At 35.6% G+C, this 24,832-nt stretch overlaps 2 protein-coding genes across 4 annotated transcripts; one reads left to right on the top strand and one right to left on the bottom strand.

The window, feature by feature from the left end:
• The first annotated feature begins 20 nt into the window (after nt 1-20).
• Nucleotides 21-6,466, top strand: LOC139970416 (AP-2 complex subunit sigma). Its single transcript, XM_071976070.1, has 4 exons — nt 21-160; nt 896-1,045; nt 1,984-2,097; nt 3,127-6,466. Exons 1-4 carry the CDS (start codon nt 158-160, stop codon nt 3,286-3,288), a joined length of 429 nt encoding a protein of 142 aa, XP_071832171.1. The 5' UTR covers nt 21-157; the 3' UTR covers nt 3,289-6,466.
• LOC139970413 (uncharacterized) lies at nt 4,385-24,142 on the bottom strand. 3 transcript variants are annotated; one of them, XM_071976062.1, is made up of 12 exons: nt 23,915-24,142; nt 22,786-22,874; nt 21,403-21,499; nt 20,535-21,120; nt 19,750-19,854; nt 19,371-19,449; nt 18,722-18,802; nt 16,936-17,063; nt 16,048-16,240; nt 14,548-14,562; nt 11,872-11,941; nt 4,385-10,240 (listed from the first exon to the last, which is right to left on the bottom strand). In XM_071976062.1, exons 1-12 carry the CDS (start codon nt 24,047-24,049, stop codon nt 8,240-8,242), a joined length of 3,579 nt encoding a protein of 1,192 aa, XP_071832163.1. In that variant the 5' UTR covers nt 24,050-24,142; the 3' UTR covers nt 4,385-8,239. The 3 variants fall into 3 exon arrangements, with proteins under 3 accessions (XP_071832163.1, XP_071832164.1, XP_071832165.1); XM_071976063.1 differs by lacking the exon at nt 14,548-14,562; XM_071976064.1 differs by lacking the exon at nt 18,722-18,802.
• Nucleotides 24,143-24,832: the final 690 nt, after the last annotated feature.

Genomic DNA, 24,832 nt, shown 5'->3' with positions numbered 1-24,832 from the left:
GAAATTTCTGTAACATGTATTATTGTCGTACTGTACACATGCGTACACAAGCTGTACACATGTGTGCCGCTTGACACAACCGACTTGGAGTAAGTCTAAATATAGAGGCGGTGACCATCAAGTGAGAAACCACTACCCACCCAAACTCAGTCCGAAAATGGTAAATATTGTGTAATTTAATAAATATCCAAGAGAAGCTAAAATTCTGAAGTTCTTCCTTTGTCTATCAATTGTTTTCATAACTCACATTGGAGGAAACGCTAGTCCATTGAGGCCTTAGTTAACTTCATTATACTTCAGTATAATTCACTGTAGCCTAATCTCATTGAGTTAGGCTGCCAGGCTATTTGATTGTACAGTTGTCTGGCCTAAAGTAACGTTAGGCTTTACCTATAATCCTGGTTAATAGATAAAAAAGTAAAGGTAGCCCATTCCGAGACATGACGGAAATTTCCAAAGAATGATACTTAAATCAGCAAAAGCCCTAGATAATGTACTTAAGTTGTGTTTTTTATCTTTTCAGTAAGGTAGAATGTAAGCATTAGTCACTTAACTTGTTGTGGAAGAATACAGAACTCAAATAGCAAACAGTCTCAAAATCTGAACAAACTGAAGACCATTTACCCTGCCTTTAGACCCTATTATGCTATACCACCATCCATAGCGTAATGAATTTAATGATATATAGATGCCCATAGCTAGTTTGGTTGACTTGATCTATTTACTTCTTTCACAATAACATACTAGCCTATTACAAGCATCAAAGTCAAAAGATATTGTAAAATTTCCAAAAAAGTTGTGCTTCTGTAGTCAGCATTCATAATATCAACAAGTATTTTGCAACTCTGTGTTGCAATGGAAGTTCTAATTCAGCCTTCAAACACTTTCTCAACAGATTCGTTTCATTCTAATTCAAAATCGTGCGGGAAAGACAAGACTTGCCAAGTGGTACATGCACTTTGATGATGATGAAAAGCAGAAGTTAATTGAAGAGGTTCATGCTCTTGTTACGGTCAGAGATGCCAAACACACAAACTTTGTTGAAGTAAGTCTATTTTTATAATCCTACCTCAAGTATCTCAATGTTGATTGCATATGATCATATCTTATTTATTAACCTCCAAACTCTAGTTTGCATAGAATTGCTAAGAGTTGTCAAAAGTACTGTCCTGAAATTTCTGATCCTCAAGGTTATTCTGGTTGTTTGTATTTAGCAGTTACCTACATGTTTTTAATGTTAAAAGGAAAAGAAAAATGAAGTAGGGCAGTACATTGTTGATTGAAGGTATAGCATGAGAGACTATATTAGTTGACTTCCTGGCATTTTTCCTGGCATGTGAAATACTTCACAAGAGGTGCTCATCCTGGTTCATATTATCCAGACATTGAAGAGAAAGAAGAAAACGGCCCAGGGAGCAAAGTGCAAACTGCTCACGTAGTGAAAGTATATGTGAGATTGATTTATGGTGGCTATCATTGTTCCTTCTCAGACAGTTTAGGGTAAAGGACATTTTCATGTGAAGATTGAAGTTATATATATATAACATGTTTAGGGTAAAGCAAACTTCCATGTATAACATGAAGCAATCATCCATGGGTAGATGAGAGATACTAGCTACATGTGAAATCAACAGTGTTCATTTCCATACATTTTATTGAGTCACTTGAATGCCCATACTTAAATGATAGTACAGGTGAAATTTTTGGCAAATGAAAGAGGAATATACCTTTAGCATCCTGGTGAAATTTGTATTCAGTTCCTATGAAGTTCATTGAAGCAACAAATGTGTGATGTTGAAGATGTACACTGACAAATTTAAAGATATGCACATCCAGTTTTTGTTAATAAAATCGATCGATGGTTGCCAGCTTTGTTCTCCAAAAATGTGTCTTTTTTTTATTTACTATGTGAAAATCATGTATCTGAGAAAGACTTTGTTGTGCTCAATATTTGTTTAACCTTTTTTTTTTTTTTTTTTCCAGTTCAGAAATTTTAAAATCGTTTACAGAAGATATGCTGGACTATACTTTTGTATTTGTGTAGACATCGGAGACAATAATTTGGCATACCTCGAGGCTATACATAACTTTGTTGAGGTAAAGTTTTCTTATCAAATCCTTACATTTTCATCTCTTTTCCTCCTATATAAATATTGATATACAATATCTATTGCACTGTAGCAAGTTGTAGTATTGTATTTTGGTGGCAATCGCAATTTTAAAGTCGTGATTGGTTGTGTGTGAAGTGCGAACTATGAAACCTTGCTGGTGAAATGAATTGTGAAAATCTTTATCTCAGATAGAGAGATAAATTAGGTTTATACTCTGCAGAGCATCAGCAGCCAGATTAACAATTTCCATAAGTTCATGTGAAGCTTTTGTACAAAACTATCTGTCGATGTGTTTTCATCAATCAAGTTATTTGGCATCAGTTTGTAAAGTCCTGACCAGTGGCATCTGACCAATGTTTTAGACATGTAGGGAATTAACTTATCTGGTATAACAAAAAAAAGCAAGGTATAGCAAAAATGCTATATAAAATGTTGACATATTAGTAGAGTGCAAAAGTATGTTGCAGTTTTGTACATTGCATCTACCTATTTTGTACAGACAAAATGCAAAGTCTTCACAACTGCTACACAAAATTTGAGCACTTAATTGCTCCCAGGTGAGCAATACTGAAAAAGATTAAGGATATCACATCAATGCAGCCTCAATGAATGTTTGCATTCATGTAAATAAAACCCACTATTTAAAAACAATGGATGGAGATTAAAGTGGTATTGTGTCAATAATAACACAAGGAGTGGTTTATTTAATAGCTATTAGATTGAATAATTTTTATATACATTGTTTATGTGAGGTTGTAGCATATTGAACGGCTTGAAAACAACAATTTTAGATTAATGATATTTAATTGGATCCATGCAGTGTTGTACTGTTGTTTATTTATAATTCTGTGCTCCACATTATTAAACTAAAGTAATTTGTAGTAAAGTAACAATTACAACAACAAAAAAGATAATTGAAGTGGGAATACCTACAAACTTCACTTTGACATTGTATTACCCGGCCTTGCATTAATATCTATTGAAGACAATTTATGTTTTCACATCTCTTCCACAGGTTTTGAATGAATACTTTCATAATGTTTGTGAATTAGATCTGGTGTTCAACTTTTACAAAGTTTACTCAGTGGTGGACGAGATGTTCCTAGCAGGAGAAATACGAGAAACAAGTCAAACGAAAGTATTGAAGCAATTAACAGCTCTGTCACAACTTGAATGATTCCCAGGTGGTACCTGGATTGGAAATGACTATTTTACAGGGAAATCTAACAAGAGATTCCTTTTAGCCTATAAAAAAAAGAGCCATTCCTGCCAACAGATCCATTGTGGCTGTAGGTTTCCCTCATTTTATCCAAATGTTGGTTAGATGTCATCGGATGTCATTTTTGTAGACTCGTGGTTCTTTGCAAAGAAATTTTGAAGAGGTGTCTTTCCCTCTCAATGGAATTTAATAGACTTTACTATGTACTGGACCACTGAAGGAGTTACCTGCTTCTTTATGAGATTGAAATGCTGATACCTGCTCACGGTATCATAATTTAAAAATTGTTTTTCAGTTCTTTAAACAATGAAATATCAAAGCCTTGACTATTGTGGACAAACTCAATCATTCACATTCTAGTCAGGTCAATGAATGGTACACTGCTGCTGCCTCATGGTACTGGCGGACGGTATCAAATCGTGGATGTTCAACAAATTATTCTTTCAATACTAAGCCATCCCGCCGTTTAACATCACAGTACAGCACCTACTTGTTAATATGCGAGTCTTAAAAGATCCCATGTGCAGAATTAAGTTCTCACACCGAGTTGATAAGAACTAATTGTTGTGTTTACAGTTTTATTATGTCATGAACACAAAGACTCTGCATTCAAAGTGTGGGACTCAGTCCTAGTAATTGATATTAATTTAAACTTCTGTGGTCATCAGTATTGCCAAAAAATATGCTAGAGAGTAAATGCAAATGAAAATAAAAGCATCATTTATTCACTGACACAGTTAATTAGGGAATGATTCTATGGTCCTAAACTGCCAAAAGATTTTGTTAAAACTTTTGATACTATTACTGTTAACCTTTCAGTACCGACAGTTTCATTTTCTGTTCAGCTCAAAGAAAATACAATCAGTCACTTAAGGCTGCTACTGAACATTTCTGGTTAACAGAAAGAAAGGCTAGATAAACAGCTCATACTTTATCTGCAGAGGAATTTTGCAGAGGAACAATGCAGAGGAATTATTTCATGAGGTTAAGTTGTGTGGAAAGATATTTTGATGTATGTTAAGTGTTTTAAGTTTTCGAAATTTTTAATTCTAAACCCTTAACCTTTTGCAGTCTCCAACTACAAATCTACTATTGCTGTCCCATACCTTTTTTTCCTTAATTGCTCCTTGGAATTATTGGTAGAAAAAGAAATATTTTGGTGGTCAGTAGTCAGCTACACAATGTGACTGCACAGCTGTTTTGGTGAACATACTCCCCCCCCCTCCCCCTCCCCCTCCAAATTAGAAAACATCCTTGTTTGTGGTTTTACCGGAAAGTAATATTACATTACTTGTACGATGATAGGTTTGTGAAATGTAAGGTTTTAATATTCCAAACATGGGTCTTTCAAACAAGCTAGGGTACAAAATGTACCTTGGTTCTGGTGACTAAGCCAAGTTTGCCCAAATGTTTGGGTTGAGTTAGCTTTAATTCTGTCCCTTTCTTTCACCAACAATCGTCTGTTTCTAATGTTAAATTGCTTTTAATATATTCTGGGGGGTGCTCAATGGGGAAAATATATATTGTGTGTTTTGTAGCTTTTCTAACAAACTGGGATTTTGGTGAGACAGGTGGAATTAATATAACATTATTTTGTTCAATAGAGCACTGAACTGCAAGATGGAATTTCACAAATCATTTTTTGTTTTTTTCCATTTTGGTAGGAGGTATATACAAGGACATAATATATAATGGAATGCAGTCATTAAGTGTGGTCAAAATGTTTCAATGTACCCCACCTTACAGAAACAACTGCCCTGTAAATGACATCAAAGTCCATCACATATCTACTGTTGTTTCCTTTGCATCTACTGTACTTAGTATCTATGTCACACATGAATACCCCTTTCTTCTTCCAAACTGATGGCTTTGAACATTAATTAGTCTTTTGTTATTAATTGTTTCATGTGTTTCCATCCATGAAATATTTTTAAAGAAATCATGAATCATTGACACTGTGATATATGGTATATTAATTATATTTGACCACAAACCAAAGTGAAAAAAAGTTCTTGACTTTTTTTTACTGTCTGTTGTTTCTTTTAATTTAATTACAAAGCTTTTCTCTCTTTTTTTTTCTATCCCAAATATAGTCTCTTGAAAGGATTAATACATAGATTGGCACGATACATCATGTGACATCACAATTATGCAAAATACAAAGGCAGTCTTAGCTGATTATGTGGAATAATATGTAAAGAACAGAATGGAAGGGCAATTCGAAATTTCACTTTTGATCATGGCAAGCAAATAATCCCAAGGTAAATAATCCTTTGAAGGAAGAAACAGCAAGCTTGGTATCCTCTTAAATTCTGCAATCTATTCCTGAAACCGGTCTTTGGCTTCATGCTGATAATTGAAATGGTTTTTGCACAAAAAATGGACACTCCTCATATTTAGACAATATAATTGGTTGAGTTCCAACTGCACCTACAAACTACAAGTGAATAAGGTGTTCTCATATTATGATGCATCCATTTTCGCAGTGAAAGCAAAATTTTTTCAATGTGAAACTATTTGAAAAGTTAGAATTTTAGCACCTAACTATCAACATATGCAAACGTTAAAAAAAATGACAGTTTGGAATTGAACAGTTTCCACAAGGATGCTCACATTATGTTCCTTATTCACTTGTCTAGAATACATTTCCCATTGGACGATTCTTTTGAACATTGACGCATTGTTTTTTTCTCAATAGAATTTGTAAGCATGGTTTAATGATATTAAGAGGATATCCTTAATAATCAATGATAAATTTGGTGAAAAGAAATCTTGAAATAAATTTACAGATATAGTCATATAATTTTCAATAAATGCAGGGATGTAAGTCATGAATAAAGAATATGAAAAAAGTTATGGAAAGACAAAACAGTCAAGGATCCAATTAAGGAAAAAAGGTTGAGACACAAGCACCAAAATTTAAAAACAAAAGAGATAACATTTACATCACCTGTATCTTATACATTATTCACCTGGCAACATCTGCCCACGCCCTCATATAGGTACTCATGAAAATGTCATATAATCTTGCTTTAGTATTCCTTTGAGTTGTAATAGAAGAATGCAACAAACCATGTGTACCACAGACAGAGAATATTTTGTTGCAAATCTACATCAGTATAGGACTACAATTTTTTAGAAAAACATACTTGCAACAGCTGAAAAAATTAAATTCCCAGCTATCCCCTTCTCTCTACCTATACTCCCCATTCTTCCTTTCCATTTGACCCCTCCCCTCTTCCTTTACTTCCCAGCTTTCCTTTCCATCTGACCCCTCCTTCCCTTTACCCTTTCACCTGGTTGTTTCCTCTTCTTTGTTTCTGCTAGCAGTAAGACTGACTTTGTCTCTCACTGACAGATAAACAGAAGCTTATTTTCGAGTGGTGAATAGCAAGGAATTTGTTTATATAAAGTCAAGACAGTACAATATCCAACTAACGTGCCAATCTCCCATGTCCCACCCATGCAGCTCTCACTTCCACCCTCTCCCTTATAACATGTCCCTGCTACCAAACCCACCCCCTCACCCTCCCAGCAATTTAACTGCATCTCCTAGGCCAGAAATCTGTAGTAAAATTGACATTTAGCACGAAATGACAGCAACACACGTGAGACAACCAACTCACTTCTACAATACAAACATATTTCACAAAGTATGCTGAAGATAACCTCACAAAGTGTGCAGTAAATCAATGCAAGCAATGTCAACATCACTTTAATAACAAAGGACTTTTGTCCTTGTTGCTACAATTTTTTGTTAACTCATGCCTTAATAGATATTGCTTTTAGTCCATTATTTTTCTGCTCAAGTATATATCGGCTTTGCTTCTTGCTCGTAGTAGATTTAATAAGCAATTGTTTTTTCAAATTCATAATCAGGGATTAATTCAGCTGGAATCAAATAGAAAAATACTATCCAAGAATGTCTAAATAGCTAGACCAATGCAAAAATGCATAGCAGTTTTTACACACAAATCCTTAATAGTTTCATTATACTTTACCTGTTAACACTCACAAACCTCAGAATTGCTATGCGAAATTTGCACTCTAAGTGTTTAATTTTGAGCAATAAAACATGTTTTTACTCATTAACAAATGTGCCAATTTACAGCTATGGAGTGTTACTCAATGTAAGGTAACAATTGACCATTTCAGAGCTTTTTTGCCAATGAAACTTTAATGCAAACTATGTTTAAGTGATTTTAGTACTTGGACTAATATTGAAAAGTTACCAAAAACCAATTCCAAACAAATTGGTATCATTAACATGCATCTTGGTTCTCTCTCTATAAAGTTTATAAACATCATACGCATTTCCATGGCAACTCAGGTTTTGCTATCACAAATTGCACTTTTTCTTATCTTAAATAATGATACATAACACCACAAACCTGTAACACCAGAAGCTAGGAAATAATTAGGAAGACTTCATTATATGGTAATTAATGTCATCAATTACTTATCTTAAATAGTCTAGGAATATTCATGTTCATTTTCAGTGTTGCACATTACTCTTATGAGAGAGGGAAACCTTAGAAAAATTAAGAGAAAAAAATAAAAAATACCAAGTTGTTATTTAGCTAACTGCCCTGCTAACTGCCAAATTGACAAAATCCTGCCCTTGCTGTGCTTTGCTATATCATCAATTGTTAATGCCAAAAAAAAAAATATTGGTTCACTTTAGCAAACTACAAGTTCAAACATCTTTTTGGCATGATATTTTTGAACAAGTAGGAGAAATTTTACTTTGATTCACCACATAACATCTGTAAATAAATTATAATCTCTCACAGACATGAAACGAACGTCATATATGTCATCGTTGCCGCCAGATGTATTAGTACAGGGCAAAAGCCCTTCCTGATTAATACAAACCAAAATAAATGCAACATCTATTGTTTCGTTATGTTCACACTTGCCACTCCTGTCGCACATGCCTTGATCTTCTCCTTCCTTTCTTATCGTTCTCCAATAGAGGGTTTTTGGGTGACCCACGGTGGTCTCTGGGTGACTTCAGAAGATGCATGTAATCCTCGCGTCTGAACTTTTCTCTTGGCGACCGTCTCTGCCAGTTTGGGGATTCTTCAATGTGGAGTCTCTTGATGTGTTTCCTGTAAGTTGGGCTCTTTGACGAGATCGCTGGAGAGTTTTCAAAAAGTGAATCCACCTGGTTTGGAGGCAACACTTTCGGTGAAGGCCTTGCCTGATTTACATTCCAGCTATTCTTATCGCCCAGAGGCTTCCGGGTAGCACTCGGGGTCGAACTCTCGGCAGCGAATCGCTTGAAATTTGACAAGGCCTTCTTTGCAGAGTCCATGGCAGCTTCGAATGAATCCCCATCACTGGAGTTACTGCTGAGTTCCCTCCGTACATTTGACCGGATCACGGGCATGCTGGCTTCCTCTGTGGTGTGCTTGGCGATTTCCTTCAGACCAGAGTCGTAGCTCATGGACTTGACCAGCGGTGAGAGTGATACTGTCACTGATTCGATTAAAGGCTTTCCGGGGCTTTGGAATAAACTGCCATTAGCATCTCCTCCCTTGTAGATGCTGACAGGCAGATCGGAGCTAGAGTGATGCTTCGTGAGTCTCACTGAACCTTCTCCATCTCGGCCTGAATCACTTAAGTCGTCCTCGGAGAGTGAGTTAAACATCTTAATCTTCTGCTGGACCGTTTTGCGTTCCTTAATGCTCGGATCCAAGTGCAGCCTCCTTTGCATGATGTGAAATTGCTTCATGGAAGAATCGTCGTGATCCACTTTTAAGGGTCGCAGCTTTGATGGGTTCACTTTTGGAATGTTTGACCCTTGATCTAAACCTGCCTGAGGTGCAATAATCTTCTTATTAGGCTGCGGCTCTAAATCTTCGATCGACTCCCCTCTTCCGCTGTCGACAGAGATTGTTTTCTTGAGAATCCATTCCGCAGTTTTATTTTCACTTGGTATGGTTTGGAAAGTGTCTAAACTTGTTGATGATATTTTGTAATTGTTATTATAAGAGAGGATGGGCTCACTCTGTGTTTCAACGTTCTCATCTACTTCCATGCTGCTACTCTCTTCACATTCTTCAGAAGATATTTCAGCGACCGCCGGCGTCTGACTTTTGTCATTTGTAATTGCGAGGGAAGCCACAATCGTCTCTTCACCTGCCTCGACACTGAAATATGATCTTGTACTGTTCACTGTCACATTGGACAACACACTGGACAGACTTTTCTGACTTTCAGACTCTTTCAAATATTGAACCTTATTACTATTCCATTTCTCCCCGTCCATTTCATCACCCTTGACCGTCTCTCTCTGTTGCGGATTGAGGGCATTTCTATCTGCCACTGAAGTTTCTCTTTTCCTAGGATTTATCGTACATCTGGGTGAATAGTCTTCTCCCAGTAGCATGGCATCATCTTCCAGGGCGCTGCTCGACAAACACATCGTCAGACGAGGAGCGCATTTGGCAGAGAGACAGGACTGAGACCTCGCTCTTGGAGCGAAAACTTTACTGGAATTACCAGTTTCAATTTCCTCTAAATTATAGCATCTTCTCACATCTAATGTATCGTTGGGCTCTTCTTCTCGATTATAGCCTTTGTCTCTCGAAGGCTTTGCTTCGGTTAATGAATACCCTCTCGATTTCTGTTCTGGTACAGAATTTTTGTCCATGTCAAACTGAAGGTCTGTGATTTTGTCACCTCTTGCAGATGCGTCCTTCATCAGATATGAAGGAGGCGTGTACATGGTTGAAGAGACATCCTTGTCACTTTGACTGACTGGACATCTGTGAGAGATTTCTCTGCACTCTGGATGTCTCGGTACGAGATGCTGGGTGTCGAAGACCTCTGAGTTTGGTCGGTGAGCAAGGCGATGTCCGACGTTTTCTTCGTGCGTTGTGTACTTGGAGTGATATGGATTGTTCTGCAGAGAGAAAGAAAACAATATTCCAAAATAACGAAAGCAGAATCTGAGACTCAATAATTGCGGTGAGGCAAGCAACACTGCTTTTAGTTCATTAAAAAAATTCCATTGGTGGGTGAAGAAGTTAAAAAAAAAAAATTAGCTTCAGAATTCCATCAAACTAGGAGACCAGATATCACCATTTTCAAAATTCCTAATAATTATCAAAAATCTGAGCTATAAAAGGTCATTTAATATATATAACCAATAACAAAATAAATAAACCAATGAAATGCAGCACCTTCGTGCATAGCTTAAACCTATGGCCGGTTTCAAACACATCTCATTACAGGCTTAGAAATTCAAGTCATTTACTGGCTAAATGCCAGTGGCCAAAAGAGCACCAGTGGTATTTTTCTACCAGTATAGACACACATTGCTTTTGTACTAATTCAAGGCATCTGCCAGTTGTAATTGAATGTTAACACTGGCGTTTCTTACGAAAGTGGTTAAAAATTGTGAAATTCTAGGTATGGAATTACTAATCTATCATCTACTGTTATATACTTCATCCTAATCTCCCCTTACCAATTTTGTTCAGCAATGCAAATAAGCAAAATTATTTTGATTTGAACAATTTACCCACACTTGCCTGCCCGCATTTACAAGCTTTTACCTTTATGTAAAACGAAACAAAACAATAATAAGGCACCCTCAACCATATCCCAGAAAACCAGTGATACATAATCCCTTCAAGCAGACAGAACTTTACAAACTTTACCTGATAAACTTTATTTCATGAGGAAAAATACAAATAACACCCCCTTCACCTTTTTTTCACAAAAAGAAAATTTTATATCACATTCCATTGGAACAAACAATTTGGAGTAAACAACTCTGTACTAGTAAACACCATTATCACATATATATCACTTACAAGCGCAAATAACCTCTGAATTATACACAGATGATTATATTAATAAAGAGTCCATTGATAATTGTCACTGAAAGTGTCATCAGAAGTTCCTTTACAATGGAGTGGCAATGAATCAACTAAACTTAATAAAAGCTGTTGGAACACTGGAAAAATCTAATCAATATTGGAAAACCTCAGGAACAGAATGGCATTACAAAGGTTTAAGTTATTGAAAGTAAGAAATTAAAGCAGCTCAGTGTATCACAACTGCAATATTAAGGAAGAAAGAAACTTCAAGACTATAATTAAGCCATTATACAATGGATTGAGATTTAAAGATAATCAATTCTTCAGGTAAAATATCAAGTCAGGGAATAACATATTCCATATCGCACTGCAAAATGCTATGCAAATATTGGAAAAATTGCTATACAAGTGCAAAGATACATAGCAGATTTTGAACACAGAAACCATAGTATTTTATAAAATACAAAGTTCGGAAATAAGTACATGCTATGCAAAAATTGGAACACTAAATTATTCCACCCTGCAGGTAAAACTTAAAATGAAGACTAGAGATAATTTGGTATTTGCTTGATATGTAACAACAGAATAGGAATAAACGTTGATAATGATAAACATGGCAATATAAAATGGACTCAGACAGCTGTGTTATGTGAGAGAATTGACATGTAAAAAAAATGAATAAATGATGGTAAGTTTACTGCTGTAATACCTGTCTTGGTTGTGGGAGCTTTAGAGGAGTTTCATTTCTACTGGAGCCACCAATGGCACCCAGTGATAACCTGCAAAGGAAATGGTGCAAATGAACGATTACACATGCAGTGTGAGGCAAATGGCTGTGAGGGACATTTCCAACAAATTTATACCTTTTTGGATGGCATTCTTGAACGATACAAAATTAACCCCTTAACCCACGGTGTCATATAGAGTTGGATGCAATACATTTACATACATATATATATATGTCAAGATGCATTTGATGTGCTACTTACAGACTTTGTTTCTTTAGAACAAAAACACAGAATGAGTTTTCATAATGTTAATGGGACAATAGTTACTTTCATTATTGTTTAATCTTCTAGTTCAAGTCCTTTCATAGTTCATACCACCAAAGAGAAGGCTTTAAAAGCTGTCCATTGTTTGGATTTTTTTGGTTACTGAGTCAACATTTGGATGGTCTTGTCAGTGACTTTTGAATAGGTTTGGAAATTTCATGACATATTGTAGAGAGTCAAGAATATTTACAGTACAGTCTACACGTACAGTAAAGCCACAAAAACAACTCCGTTTTAGCATCGTCAGGGCAACAAGGTTATTTAGAAAAGGATGAGGGTCCTAGACCTTTCTGCCTAATCCAGCTTAACAGTATACTGTACTTAGTTGCTTGATGATATCATTTCCAAGTCACATGTGATGTTAAGGTAACTAGAAGTTCTGTACATTCTCGTTTCAGGAGAGCAGTATCAAAGAATTTCATTTTCAAAATGTAAATGCATGTTACACAAAAATAGGGTTTTGGCTAAAATTTGGTAAAAATTAATCAGAGCATTTATTTCAACGATGGGGAAGTGTAATTCTTAACAGCTCAATGTTAGAAGCCCTGGGCATTGTTATCTCATCCTACTACTTTCTACTTGGTGGATTATGCTTCTATCAATCAAATTTTGTTTGGTGCTTTTTAATATCTATGGAAATAACGAAAGTAACTATGAGCAAGACAACTTTTAACAACCAGAAATGCTTTGTTAGAGATAATCATGAATATATTCTCACCAATTGTTTCCACCCCCCCCCCCACACCCCCTCATTCGCACCTCACCTTCCCCTGACAATGAAACACCTGGACCATGTATAAACTATATGTAACAGCACTCACTTGACAGACAAAGTTAACAAGAAATGGACAACACTTGTAAGAGTATTTGATCTTCATTAGTCTGCTGTTAGTGTTTTCCATTTAGCAATTGTGATGCAAAATTGGTGAATTAAGTACATCAATTTAAATGAATATTCATGAATGAATTGAGTAGGTTCTGAAGGTGGTGGAAAATACTGATGATGGTGGTGTTAGTGTTAGGGTATGATTAATACAATGTCATATCATATTGTTACTTAGCAACCATGATATGGTATGTTTGTACCGGTAATGATAACAACTAGTGAGCCTTGTCTTTGCTTAATTATTCAGCAAAGGTAAGTTTCCATAATTCATGGTTAATATCTCCTCTTAACGTCTCAGTGTTATGACGGGCATTACACTAAATATTAACCTACACATGAGACTAATATTTAATACCCTTTCATAAAGTACTACCTTTTTGTAATTTTGACTTGTATTTAAAAGTCTTGGTCCTTATTTTGCTGACACTTTCACAGCTAGTCAAATACTTCCGACTTCGTTCAAACATAATCAATGGGAGTCAATTATGTTAATAGATTAACATCTTGATAACGTTCACATGGTACTTTTTCATTGGAACTTGGTCAGTTGTTTTGAAAGCTACCTTATCGTCGTATATAGGAATGACTATTTGTGACATCATAAAATGTAGATCAAAGTGAAAAGCTACATTTTGCAAAAATATGACAGATCTACCTGTTAATTAGTTACATGTTGTTCATTAGTTACCTGTTAAGTAATTACATGTTAATTAGTATTAGGTGAGACAGGAATAATTTTGAATATTTCAGTACACATTGACACATGAGCAAGATCAACATGACATGACAAGCAAATTTATCCAGCCAGTGCTTTATAGAGGATTGCTGAAGTGCAAAGGTTTAAGCAGAAATAATTCAAAATGATTGAATGCTGATTTCTGTTACTGAGATATAAATATACTGGAAGTTGAAGTTTATTCATTAAGTGTGTTATATTTACTTTTGATGTCACATAGGGTGCTACATGATAACATGTCTTTTGTTTTATTTGCACTGGATTGTTCGTTATCCAATTGGGAAATACTCACAAATTTGATCATTGCTAATTCTGATGAAAAGAATTTGATTCTTCTTGATAAAGAAAAACACAACATGCAAAAGTTTGCTACAGCTGTGCGAGTTTGTAAGGTTATGTCTGAAGAGACTTTTGAACCATTTCTATACATAAATAAATAACACAAAAGCAGTTGTGGACAAAGTTCAATGACACATGACATTGATCAATGACAAAGATTATTACCACCATGAATATAATTTCATAGGTAAATGAAAAAGTCAGTTAATTAATATCTCAAAAATTGATTCAACGATTCGTCTTCACATGCTCTGTGATATTGTAATTAAGAAGTTTCCAAGCTTCAGTATAATATTGTTAACTAATTTAACAGGGTGCAGCATGCAAAATTAACATCAAAACCCACATTATTTTACTATCACCTGTACTTACACTGTCTCCTTAGCACTAGAAAGTAAGAAAAGATGGAAGTGGAAGGGATGGTTTGATATATAAATAGGCGACGGCTACTGTGTGGGTAACATCTTAAAATCTTACAGGTCAAATCTGATGAACATTCCCAAAATCAGATCATTACTTTGAGGTTCACAAGTTCCAACAAAACTATTCTTGGAATCAAAACATTTGTAAATTTGTCCCTGTCAACTCCTTCCACAAGAAAAAAATGCTAGTCACAGTTCTTTGACTCATTTTCACCGGGCTTGAAACAATTTTATCAAATTACCATATTTTTGAAATTTCAGTTTAGAGCTAACTCCCAACATTGCAGACACATGTGACTATAGTTATTTATTCATCCCAAACTAAAAACTGAAAGATACATCAGAAAACCAAAACAGAAAATTGATATCATAATATTTTCTAAAATTCAGTGACATTTTTTGGCAGTGGGTTTTTGGTGATTATGGAATTCCTCAAAGTTTTTTGCAGGTTATGTGATACAAGGAATTCTCTCTTTACCTCTCAACAGTGCTCACAGACATGATTGTTGGACAAGACAGTTTTTTTCTGGTTAATTTTACATAAAAGCAGGAGTTGCAGATATTGCTAAAGAAATGAATGATTAGTGCACTATGGCATACATCCCATAGAGTTTACACATACAAGGGTATTAAAGGTTGCTGTTTTTATATTTAATGAGCGTATTTTTCCTGCACCAATGAGACTAGTACCTGTTTGCACTGGCTCTTTTATACAATAGCCAAATCTCTTCATGATATTCCCATTAGAGAGCCTGGAGAGCAACAAATGCATTGCAATTTTAGCAAAAAATCATAAAAATATGTCTTCTCTTTTTATATCACTTTTACAGATTATAGAACATATGAGACAGATAATGCTCAAGTGAATTAATTTCAGCAAAGAAAGTAATTGATACGATATACATTTATTAGCCATAGCTGAAGGAAAGGTATTCAGCAATAGCTTTTATTTCTTCACTTAGTTTGGACCGAATACATGTTTTTGATGATTTTCACCCAACTTTTTCACAAAGTAGCTAACTTTGACTAAACAGACAGAGACGAGCAGGATGAATAGCAGATGTACGGCAGCGATGGAAAGACAATGAAGGATGACTTAATGAGGCAGTCAAGTCTAGCAAATTTATGAGTTAGGAGATTTCTTAACAGAACGTCTTATTCATAATTCACAATACTGAGAAACTTATACTGTACCACAGTACCTATTAATCCTTCTCATTGTGAGGATAGAAACGCAAGGCCTTTGTGTTATTCAGAACCATTGATTAACACTGTACTGTTTAGACCTTCCACTATAAGGATAGTAACATCAGGCCACCTTCCACTATAAGGGTAGAAACATAAGGTCTTAAGTGCTATTCTAAAAATCACTGACTAACAAATAATATAAGGAGAGAAACATATCAGGACTTAATACATAAAACACATTGATTAACACTGTACACCGTACCTCTTAAACCTTCGGCTGTTCAGAGGGTTGAGTTTCTTGAGTTTGTTTCTACGAGGAGTCACACCGGCTGGAAGAGGTTCTGCTGCAGAGCTTGTTGATGGGGTAGACGAAAACCCAGAGAAGGAATCATCTGCAAATTTGATGGAAGGGGTGTTGAAATGGAAGAGCATTTTACCCTCTGAGTCTAGAGCATCTGTTGAAGAAATAAATAGTTATATAATAAATAATTAACTAAATTGTAGGTGCAGAGGTTGGTTGGAATATTTGCTAGCAGACGCTCCCAGATTTATCCTTTCTTTGGGTTTTCCTGATCACAAAACCATGGAAGGAAAACAATATAATTTTGTTCTAAATGCTCTGAGAATGGAAAACAGGTTGGTGGCAATTTAACGTTGACTGGGAATTCTGACCAACCAATCACAGATATCAGCTTTGTGGCCAACATGGGGTACAACAGTACATGGTATAATTAAAAACTTGTTTAATTGCAATCTCAATTATCACAAGAACACGATTCAAGTCCATACAGTGTTCTCGAGCAGAATTCAGGGTCAGATTACAAAATTCAAATTTTATGGTATTTTGTCTCAAGATCAAATGTAACAAACCTGTGAAATCACATGGGTATCTTTTATTTGATTTTAAAAGGACCCTTGTCAGTGAATAAGTTGGGCAATTACCCTTGTTTTTAAATTTTTGTGCAGCAAGTTACCGCAATGAACATTCTACCATTTTAACACCTATCATAGCAAATTTCTGTCATTAAAGAGCAGAATGTGTTCTTTTCTCGATACTGTCATCACTCTAAAGTAATTTTGATTTTTTTTTTTTTTTCTTAATCTCGTTAACTAAACTTTGTCATGTATTAAAAATAGATAGAAGTCTTACCAATTTCACCAAGTGCTGGTTTCATTGACTGGAGGGGAGTCATAGGTGATGATGGGGTACCCTTGTGAATATTGACTCCTCTCTTACCGTAGTGCGGATCAACCGTCATCTGTCGTAAAATTGCTTTCCTGCAAGAGACAGATCGAATCAATCCATGGTGAATAATCTAGATCTACTCAGCCTATCATATATTTGTTTTCTATTTGTTGACTTTCAACTTGTCACCTGATGATTCCTGTTCTGTCAGCCCATTGGTTGGCGATCACTGATTGGAGCTTAATTTGCCATTTTTTACTTACCAAGGCAATGATACTTTTTTAGAAATTTACTGATCACTTGGGCTTCCATGATCTGAATATTAAAAAACTATTGGCAGGCAATTTATCAACTTCTGTAATTGAATATTTGTTATGCTTTTGTCAGTTAAATACTATCAAAGAATGAACAATTGTCTTGTATATAGTCTCATTCATGAGAAATATGTCATGAACAAAACCTTCATACTGTACATGTATGGTCAATCTACCAACATAACACTTAAAACACACTGGTCTAAGGTTACTACTGTATTGGGTTACCATCAGGGGAGGACTGGGGTTTGAATTGCTGCCGGCTGATTGACCCATAAATAGGAAACACATTAGGCATCTTAGACAAAAACAAACACTTTTGGCAACCAAGGGGAATTGGCACATTTGACACCTCAAACTGGGTACAATAGCTTCATGCACCTACAACCCCAGCAGCACACAGGTGTCAGGCTGCTTTGCCATTCTATCCCTAGGTAACAATATTCTACATCCTTCTAGTCTCATTCAAAAGCCTCCCAGTGCTGATGACAAAAAACGTTAATAAAGGTATATCTTGCAATCCCACCCCCACCCCATCCCCCTGATCAAAACACACACCCATGTAAAAAAAATGATGTAGTTAGCTTATAGTTATGAACTACTACATATTGTGATTAGTGCAAGGTTAATATGTTAGCAAAACTAATGACTACAACATACACCCTGCACATACAAGAGTATATATCCTTAGGGATTATGGAAAAGTTTAATGCACACTGCAAGAACTTGGTGATATATTAGTGAAACACTTCAAACTGTCAGAGCTCTTAGAACAATGTATGCATACATCAGACAATAATACAATTAAATCATGCATTCTAATCACAACAGTAAATAGTTCATTGTTTTATCAAATTATACATAATAATGTGATTATTCCTTCTTTTGTTTTTCTTTCTGTGTTTTTATGTCTCCCTGTAACTGGCTATGTTTTTGGTTAAATTACTGTAGTATAGGTCAGAAGGCAACCATTACATAGGTCAGAGAGGTGCAATCATTTCAACACAAGGACTAATTAGAGCAATTTTCTTTTTCGCTAAATTGAAGCAAGTCTAACAATATCTTGAATAAATTCCATCTGAATTTCTCATTCATAGAAATGAAAAGTAAGATACAACAAAAATATAATGGCATGGTGCATCTTCCAAACTTTTTCAATTTCTGTGCTGGGTTGAAACGTCACCACTTATGGTGCAGGTAGTAATTCTTTTTGGTATATCATATCTAGCTAAATGACATAATGACCAATTTGCTGGTCAAAATGCAAAGGAAAGAATTGGTTCTGCACACCGCCTAGACTAGCCTAGTACAGGTCTTGGTACAGAATTTAAGGTACATAGGTTACATGTTGTAGGGTATTAGTAAAGGAGAAAAGGTTTTGGGAGAGGTTTTATATCATGTGCAGTTGTACTGTGACTTGGGATTTTACAGCTAACCTCCTTTGAATGGGGCTACTTTTCCTCCTTGTGCGCATTGATCGACGAAAAACTGAACCTCTGGCCGGTGAGGGTGTACTTCTAAAGTAATAATATTTCATGGACATAAAACAAATTGAAAAGCAACACAAGGGTGATGAAAGAAAAATAACTTGAAACACCAAAGATGACTAAGATAATGTATCAAATGAAAAGTATTAATCATTAAATGCCATGATATAGTCATTATGTGATATATCAATTCCCATGTTACAAAATTGACCAACTGTAAATATACTTTACCAACGGGATTTAATTTTATCCAACTTTTACCTTATTGATTTAACCTGCCAGGCTGCCACACTGAATAATTTATTTACACACCCATGGAAAGACATTCTCAGTTCAATTGCCTTGACCAAAAACTTATAATCGTGAAACAAATTACTTAATTAATCTTTTATGGTAAGCTTTGCTACCAAAGTAAATCACTTTGATTTGTACTATTTCAAAATAAAATAAAGTTTCTTAACATAGCAATATGCAAACAGGTGAGACATTTTAAAATATAAACTCTCTTTCTTACATATATGTTACTACAGTATGTGGGAACTCTTCATCATTCTAACCTATATCATACTAATCAGAAAAGCTAGACAAGATTCCTTACCTTTTTGTAGCTGAAAAGAAACTACCGATGTCATCGCTGGCTTTTCTTTTCGATGACCTTAAAGTCCTTGGAGTCTCCACTTAAGAATGAACAGAAAGATAGGAACATCGATGAGGAATAAAGAATACTTCCTGTTCTAGTTTTCTTTCAGTCATGCAGTATCACAAGGGAACAGAACAACGTATGACTGAATCGGACACACGCATTATGCAACAAATGAAAAAGTCTTTTGCTTTGGTGTGGCCAAACTAAAAATGCTGTGAAATAACAGGTTACTTTGTTAAAAGGTGTGGGAAGGAGTTGTTCATTGATAGAATTAACTGTTACACAATTAATGTTTACTTCTTTAAAGTGATTTCAGAAAGGGTGTTTCACTTACCATTTTCAACATTTTCAGGAGTCTTGTCAAGATTATCCAAGCTCCCAGAAGACTTTAACAACTCACCAACCTTTTGACCCACTTGACCAAGACCATTCACAATACCTAAGGGGAATGTGAAATACTGTATAATAGCATAATCTTTTCAAAAACATTGAAAAATAATGCAATAATACAAAGTATATATCCATATAAAGTATATATTTCAAATATTCAATTGCATTAATTTTTTCAGTTTTCATAGTCACATTTATAAATAATGTGCAATTGTTTGGATGTTTGGATAAGTTTAAATAGGTTTCTCCATTTTTGGGCAAAGCTGATAAGTGTACAGGTACCTTGCAACCAAGGCATGGAAATTGGTGGTTAACTGTTACTTAAATGCATAATTTAATATTTTACATATAATTATCAATATTCAAACATTCTCTGGTGCAGTAACACCTGGTGTGTCACTTCAATTTGCTTGTCCAATCTAAAGCTGTAAATTAGAAAATCTACCTTCAATTTCTCTCAAGACAGTGGATCCCTTTAAATAAATAATTTTCCTTTTATATGGGAATTCAATAAATTTTGAAAAAATAGTACAGTAGGTGAGAGACAAGGAAAAGTCACTCTTGACATTTCTGGCAACTGTGTCTGAGAGAAACATAGTCATTATATGTTTAAAATGTTATTTTCTTCCAAATTTTGTTTGAAACAAGTAATGTTGATTAGGAGAATTAGATATTTGGCATTCCAGCTAATATCAGAGATAATTTCAAGATAAACTCCAAATTATTTACCGTGAAAGGTTCCACTCCTTCTCTTCTTCCGTTTGTTCCTAAAATTGTTCTCTAAGTTATCGTCTGAACTTTTCTCCAGCTCGTCCTCGGACGTTAAATTATCCAGTGCTTCGTTCGATCTGGTCTTTGTCTTGACCATCCTGTCCAGGATGTAATCAGGAACCACGCCTATGTCTTTCGCATTGTTAATCAACGTTTCAATCACTAAAGTCTGCAATTTTATCTGCCTCTCAATCTGGACTGTCTTTCCTAGGTTGCCCTCGCCGCCGAAAATGGTCGGAGTCAGAACTAACGCGAGGTTTTTAGCGTCCATTCTGTTGCTTTCTGAATGGGATGCGACATTTGATAAGAAGAGCATGATGAACCTCAACAACTGAAGGCTTTTTGTCGGTAGCAGGCACAAGAGGATGAGAGTGGTCCATTCTTGCAGAATCTCATCATCGATAGAGACACACTTGAGAATCCACGCCTGGTAACGGGGATGAATTATGGGCTCCGGGAGGTCTCGGAAGAAACGTTTCAGGACACCGGCCACATCTGCCACTTGGCAATCTGTGGCTATGGATTCACCTTTACTGAGTCTATTCTGTAAATTTTAAAAACAACAAAACAAATCTTGCTTCAAGCAGTCTTCTGCGTTTGTCAACAGTTTCTAGCAATGATAACATTCCACCTAACTGATCATTTTGAAAAATAAACATTTCGATTAAAAGTATCAGCCAACCTAAAACATGCTCCTAGATTTTTTAATCCGAACTACTGAAACCTCTCATACTTAGTGAGTTTTAATAAAGATTGTTATATCCATACAGTGGTGAGTCTTGTACAGTAAATTGTAAATCCTACTAAGATAAAATAAACATCTTACCTGAAGATCCTTCTGTCTTGAATGTGAACCAGACTTTCTAAAAAGGCCTTCTTCATGAAGATGTTGGCTCAAGAATTCTACACATTCTTTTACAAACCTTTAAGATAGAAAGCATGATCATGTCAGTAATAACTGGTGTTTGCTGTGTTTCATTTCTGAACTCACAATAACATCTCATGAAATCTTGCAATTTTAATATATGTGCATTAAGGAAAGAAAGTTCCAGATAAAGAGCACAAGCCAGATAACATACATATTATTACATACAATATATATGTCAGATAGTAATCTACACCTCTAATAGATGAACATAGACTAAATAGAAAACTGAGGTAAATGGGTGAGACTCAATATTATGAAAACAAAATAAACTAAGGGAAATAAGTAATTTTGTAATCATGCGTTCTTTTCAGTCTGGGATTGCATTATCAAAAGATAAAATTTTATTTTCGCATGTTAATGCAGGGTTGATCTATTAAGTTGTCCAACTATACGAGACACAATTATGTTCGGATTTATGACTAGATTTCCAATTCAGATCATCCTAGATTTCAAAAGTCCACAAAAAGACAAGGAAAACCGAACTGTATCACTTATCCACTTTCTTAAAATTTTGCAAGTTAGCAGTCTATGATTTTAGATTTGTTCAAAGATGATTAATGCATATCATAGGAGCTGATTTTTTCTAAGTAATCAGTATGATGCAATCACATAAAAAGGATCACAAAAACAGTAGAAGTACTGCAGCAATGCTTCCTGAAGATACACCAAACCAATACATCATTAGTAAATGCAACCGTACAGTACTACAGTCCTGAATTTGTTTCTAAAAAATTAATAACAGTATTTGCAACTGGCACAACAGTGCATTTCTTATCACAATATTTAACTAATAATAATAATTATTATTTTTACAATGCTTAAGCGACCACCTACGTGGGAGAAACCCGCAAGGGTTTATGGATTACAATTTACATGTTGGGTGGCTTCCAATTCAATATTTTATCTCAAATTTGGAATCCTTTCAATTTAGAAAGTCATTTCAGATGGGAAAACCGTAGATTGCTCTTGGATGTAAAAACCCATCTAACTATGACCTGGACAGGTATCGAACCCGGAACCTCCCAATTGCTAGACTCATTGCTTCAAATGCCACCACCTTTATGCACTCAACCACAGCACCGGCCACAACTAAAGTCATGTCGGAGGATAATGTGATGAAAACTGTGTGTGCAGTGACACATTCTGGTGATGTACTGTGCATATATGTGTTTGTTGTTACTAAATTTGACAATCGTACAGCCTGGAAAATTCTTCAAGTTCAGTCTTGTAACATATTTGATGTGACAGTGGCGTTCACTGAGTACTGTCGTTTTGCCTTACCTTGGGACCTCCAGACCAGTCTGCAGATCTTTACAGCATGGTAAAGTTTTCAAAGCCACACCAAATACAGGAGAAGAAACATTTTTATCCTGAAAGAAAGAGTATGCGACAGGTTTTTTTCAAAACGACGTACAGTACAGTATAATTTGAATTGTCAAGGTATCTAACTTTGATACAGACAATTAACTGTGTCGGTAGACTATAACACATTATTCATGGAAGTTGAAATTTGCATCTCACTCATTGAGTCATTGGTTAGCTATGTCGGCCTAGACTAATGCCAAGTCCTCAACACCAACACACATAATATTTCATGATCTTCCTTTCAATAATGTTGAACTACACATAGACCTATGAAGGAACACACCATTATACACAAGGGGTCACTAAATGTTGTTTTTTTATCAGAAAGAAAGGACTTATCGATTCTGTTAACCAAAATTGATGGTATCATGAGAAGTAGTCTAACTAGTATCACAGGAGGGCCTAACTATCACAGGAGTAAGTTATCCTTTTGTATAGCCACCCCCCCCCCCTTCCCCCAGGCTCCTTAACATTCAACACATACTGTCAGTTGAGACATGTACACAAGCAAGAGAAGTACACAATTTGAAGGTCTGTGCTCTACTGATAGTATTGTTCCTGCATTAAAACTGCAGGTTACATAATATTGCAAAATGTGCATGCATACTGTAGCATACAAAACAATATAACTACATAGGCTATAATTAAATACAATTCCTTAGGCCAAACTCCTTAGGCCAAATTTGATGAGGTGAATACTTTGTACAGTAAGGCTGATTAAGCATGTAACCTATGTAGTATGTATAATAACTAAGTTAGGCAAGGGGCAAGATTGACCATAGCACACAAACCAAACTGTAATTTAACTGATCCACTCTCAACAGCAATCCCCCTGCATCAAGACTGATGAAGGTGATGTTACATCAAATGTATATCATGAGTCCATTGGAAAGGTAATACATATTATACATGATCTATGCCAAAAAGCGATTACAAAATTTGGCCTAACATGTTACAATAGTCAATAGGGTAGCCAAGGCCTGACGAGCTTTAGGCCTAACTTCATGGGAGCACTACATTTAACATTAAGCCTACGTTAGGCTACCTGGAGATTTCGTGCACCAGAGTAAGTTCTGGAGTTTCCTTTCAGTTTTCCAATTTTAACACCATGCTCTTTCAATTCTCGCTTAATGACATATCTTAATACATCAGATTCCCCTATCATCCAAGCGTTGGCCATTTTTTCTCAAAAATATCCTTGTTTTCACATCAGGATAGGTCCCGTGATTTCAAGGATTTTAAAACGGGACACATATGTTTACGTCAAAGCTGATTGGCTCGTCCAAGGGCATTGTTAGGCGTTCTACAATCATTTCGTAATGCAAAAATCACTACACAATTTCGGATGAGCGCACTCTATAATAAACGTACAACCCTAAAAGCTCCAACGACGTCCACCTTCCTGGGAGCTGTTTTGGTCACCTTCACTAAATTATGGTATTTAGATGTCACTTTGAGAGGTGGGATATTAAACTTTGAAAGTCAAGTCCGATTTTTCTTTTTTATTTGGCGGGGATTGGGTGGGAGGTTTGGCCTGAAAATTGCTTCGCTTGATCTTGGCTTGTTTCTTTCCCTTTTCCCAATTTTTCTGGCTGCAGTGACAGTAAACCCGTTTTCTCCCAAGTACTGATTGTATTTTACAATTTCACGCAGGCGTAGAAACAACCCTTCCTCGACCCACCCACCCCCAGCCCGCCTCACCCTGCCCACCCCATCTTCAACCTAAAGAAGACACTTTTACAAATATTGAAAAGTCATTATTATGACACATTGAACAATGCCTTGAAATCGAGCATTTTATATAATAATAATCATAATAATAATAATAATAATAATAAATGAGACTTATATAGCGCCAAATCAGTGAACAAAAGTCACTGCTCAAAGCGCTTTACAAAGAAAGTAAATTAATTTACAAAAGAACAAGTGAAAAAATGGGTCTTAAGTAGACTTTTGAAAGTAG

This window comes from Apostichopus japonicus, chromosome 8, assembly GCF_037975245.1.
Source record: "Apostichopus japonicus isolate 1M-3 chromosome 8, ASM3797524v1, whole genome shotgun sequence".
Taxonomy (NCBI): Eukaryota; Metazoa; Echinodermata; class Holothuroidea; order Aspidochirotida; family Stichopodidae; genus Apostichopus; species Apostichopus japonicus.
This window is presented reverse-complemented; position numbering and strand designations above follow the sequence as displayed.

Coding starts and splice junctions, on each gene's coding strand:
- LOC139970413 (XM_071976062.1), bottom strand. CDS start 24,049: ATGGCCAACGCTTGGATGATAGGGGAATCTGATGTATTAAGATATGTC. Junction 21,500..22,785: donor ACTGGTCTGGAGGTCCCAAG/GTAAGGCAAAAC, acceptor TCTATCTTAAAG/GTTTGTAAAAGAATGTGTAG. Junction 19,450..19,749: donor TCCTGAAAATGTTGAAAATG/GTAAGTGAAACA, acceptor TTCATTCTTAAG/TGGAGACTCCAAGGACTTTA.
- LOC139970416 (XM_071976070.1), top strand. Junction 1,046..1,983: donor AACACACAAACTTTGTTGAA/GTAAGTCTATTT, acceptor TTTTTTTTCCAG/TTCAGAAATTTTAAAATCGT. Junction 2,098..3,126: donor CTATACATAACTTTGTTGAG/GTAAAGTTTTCT, acceptor TCTCTTCCACAG/GTTTTGAATGAATACTTTCA.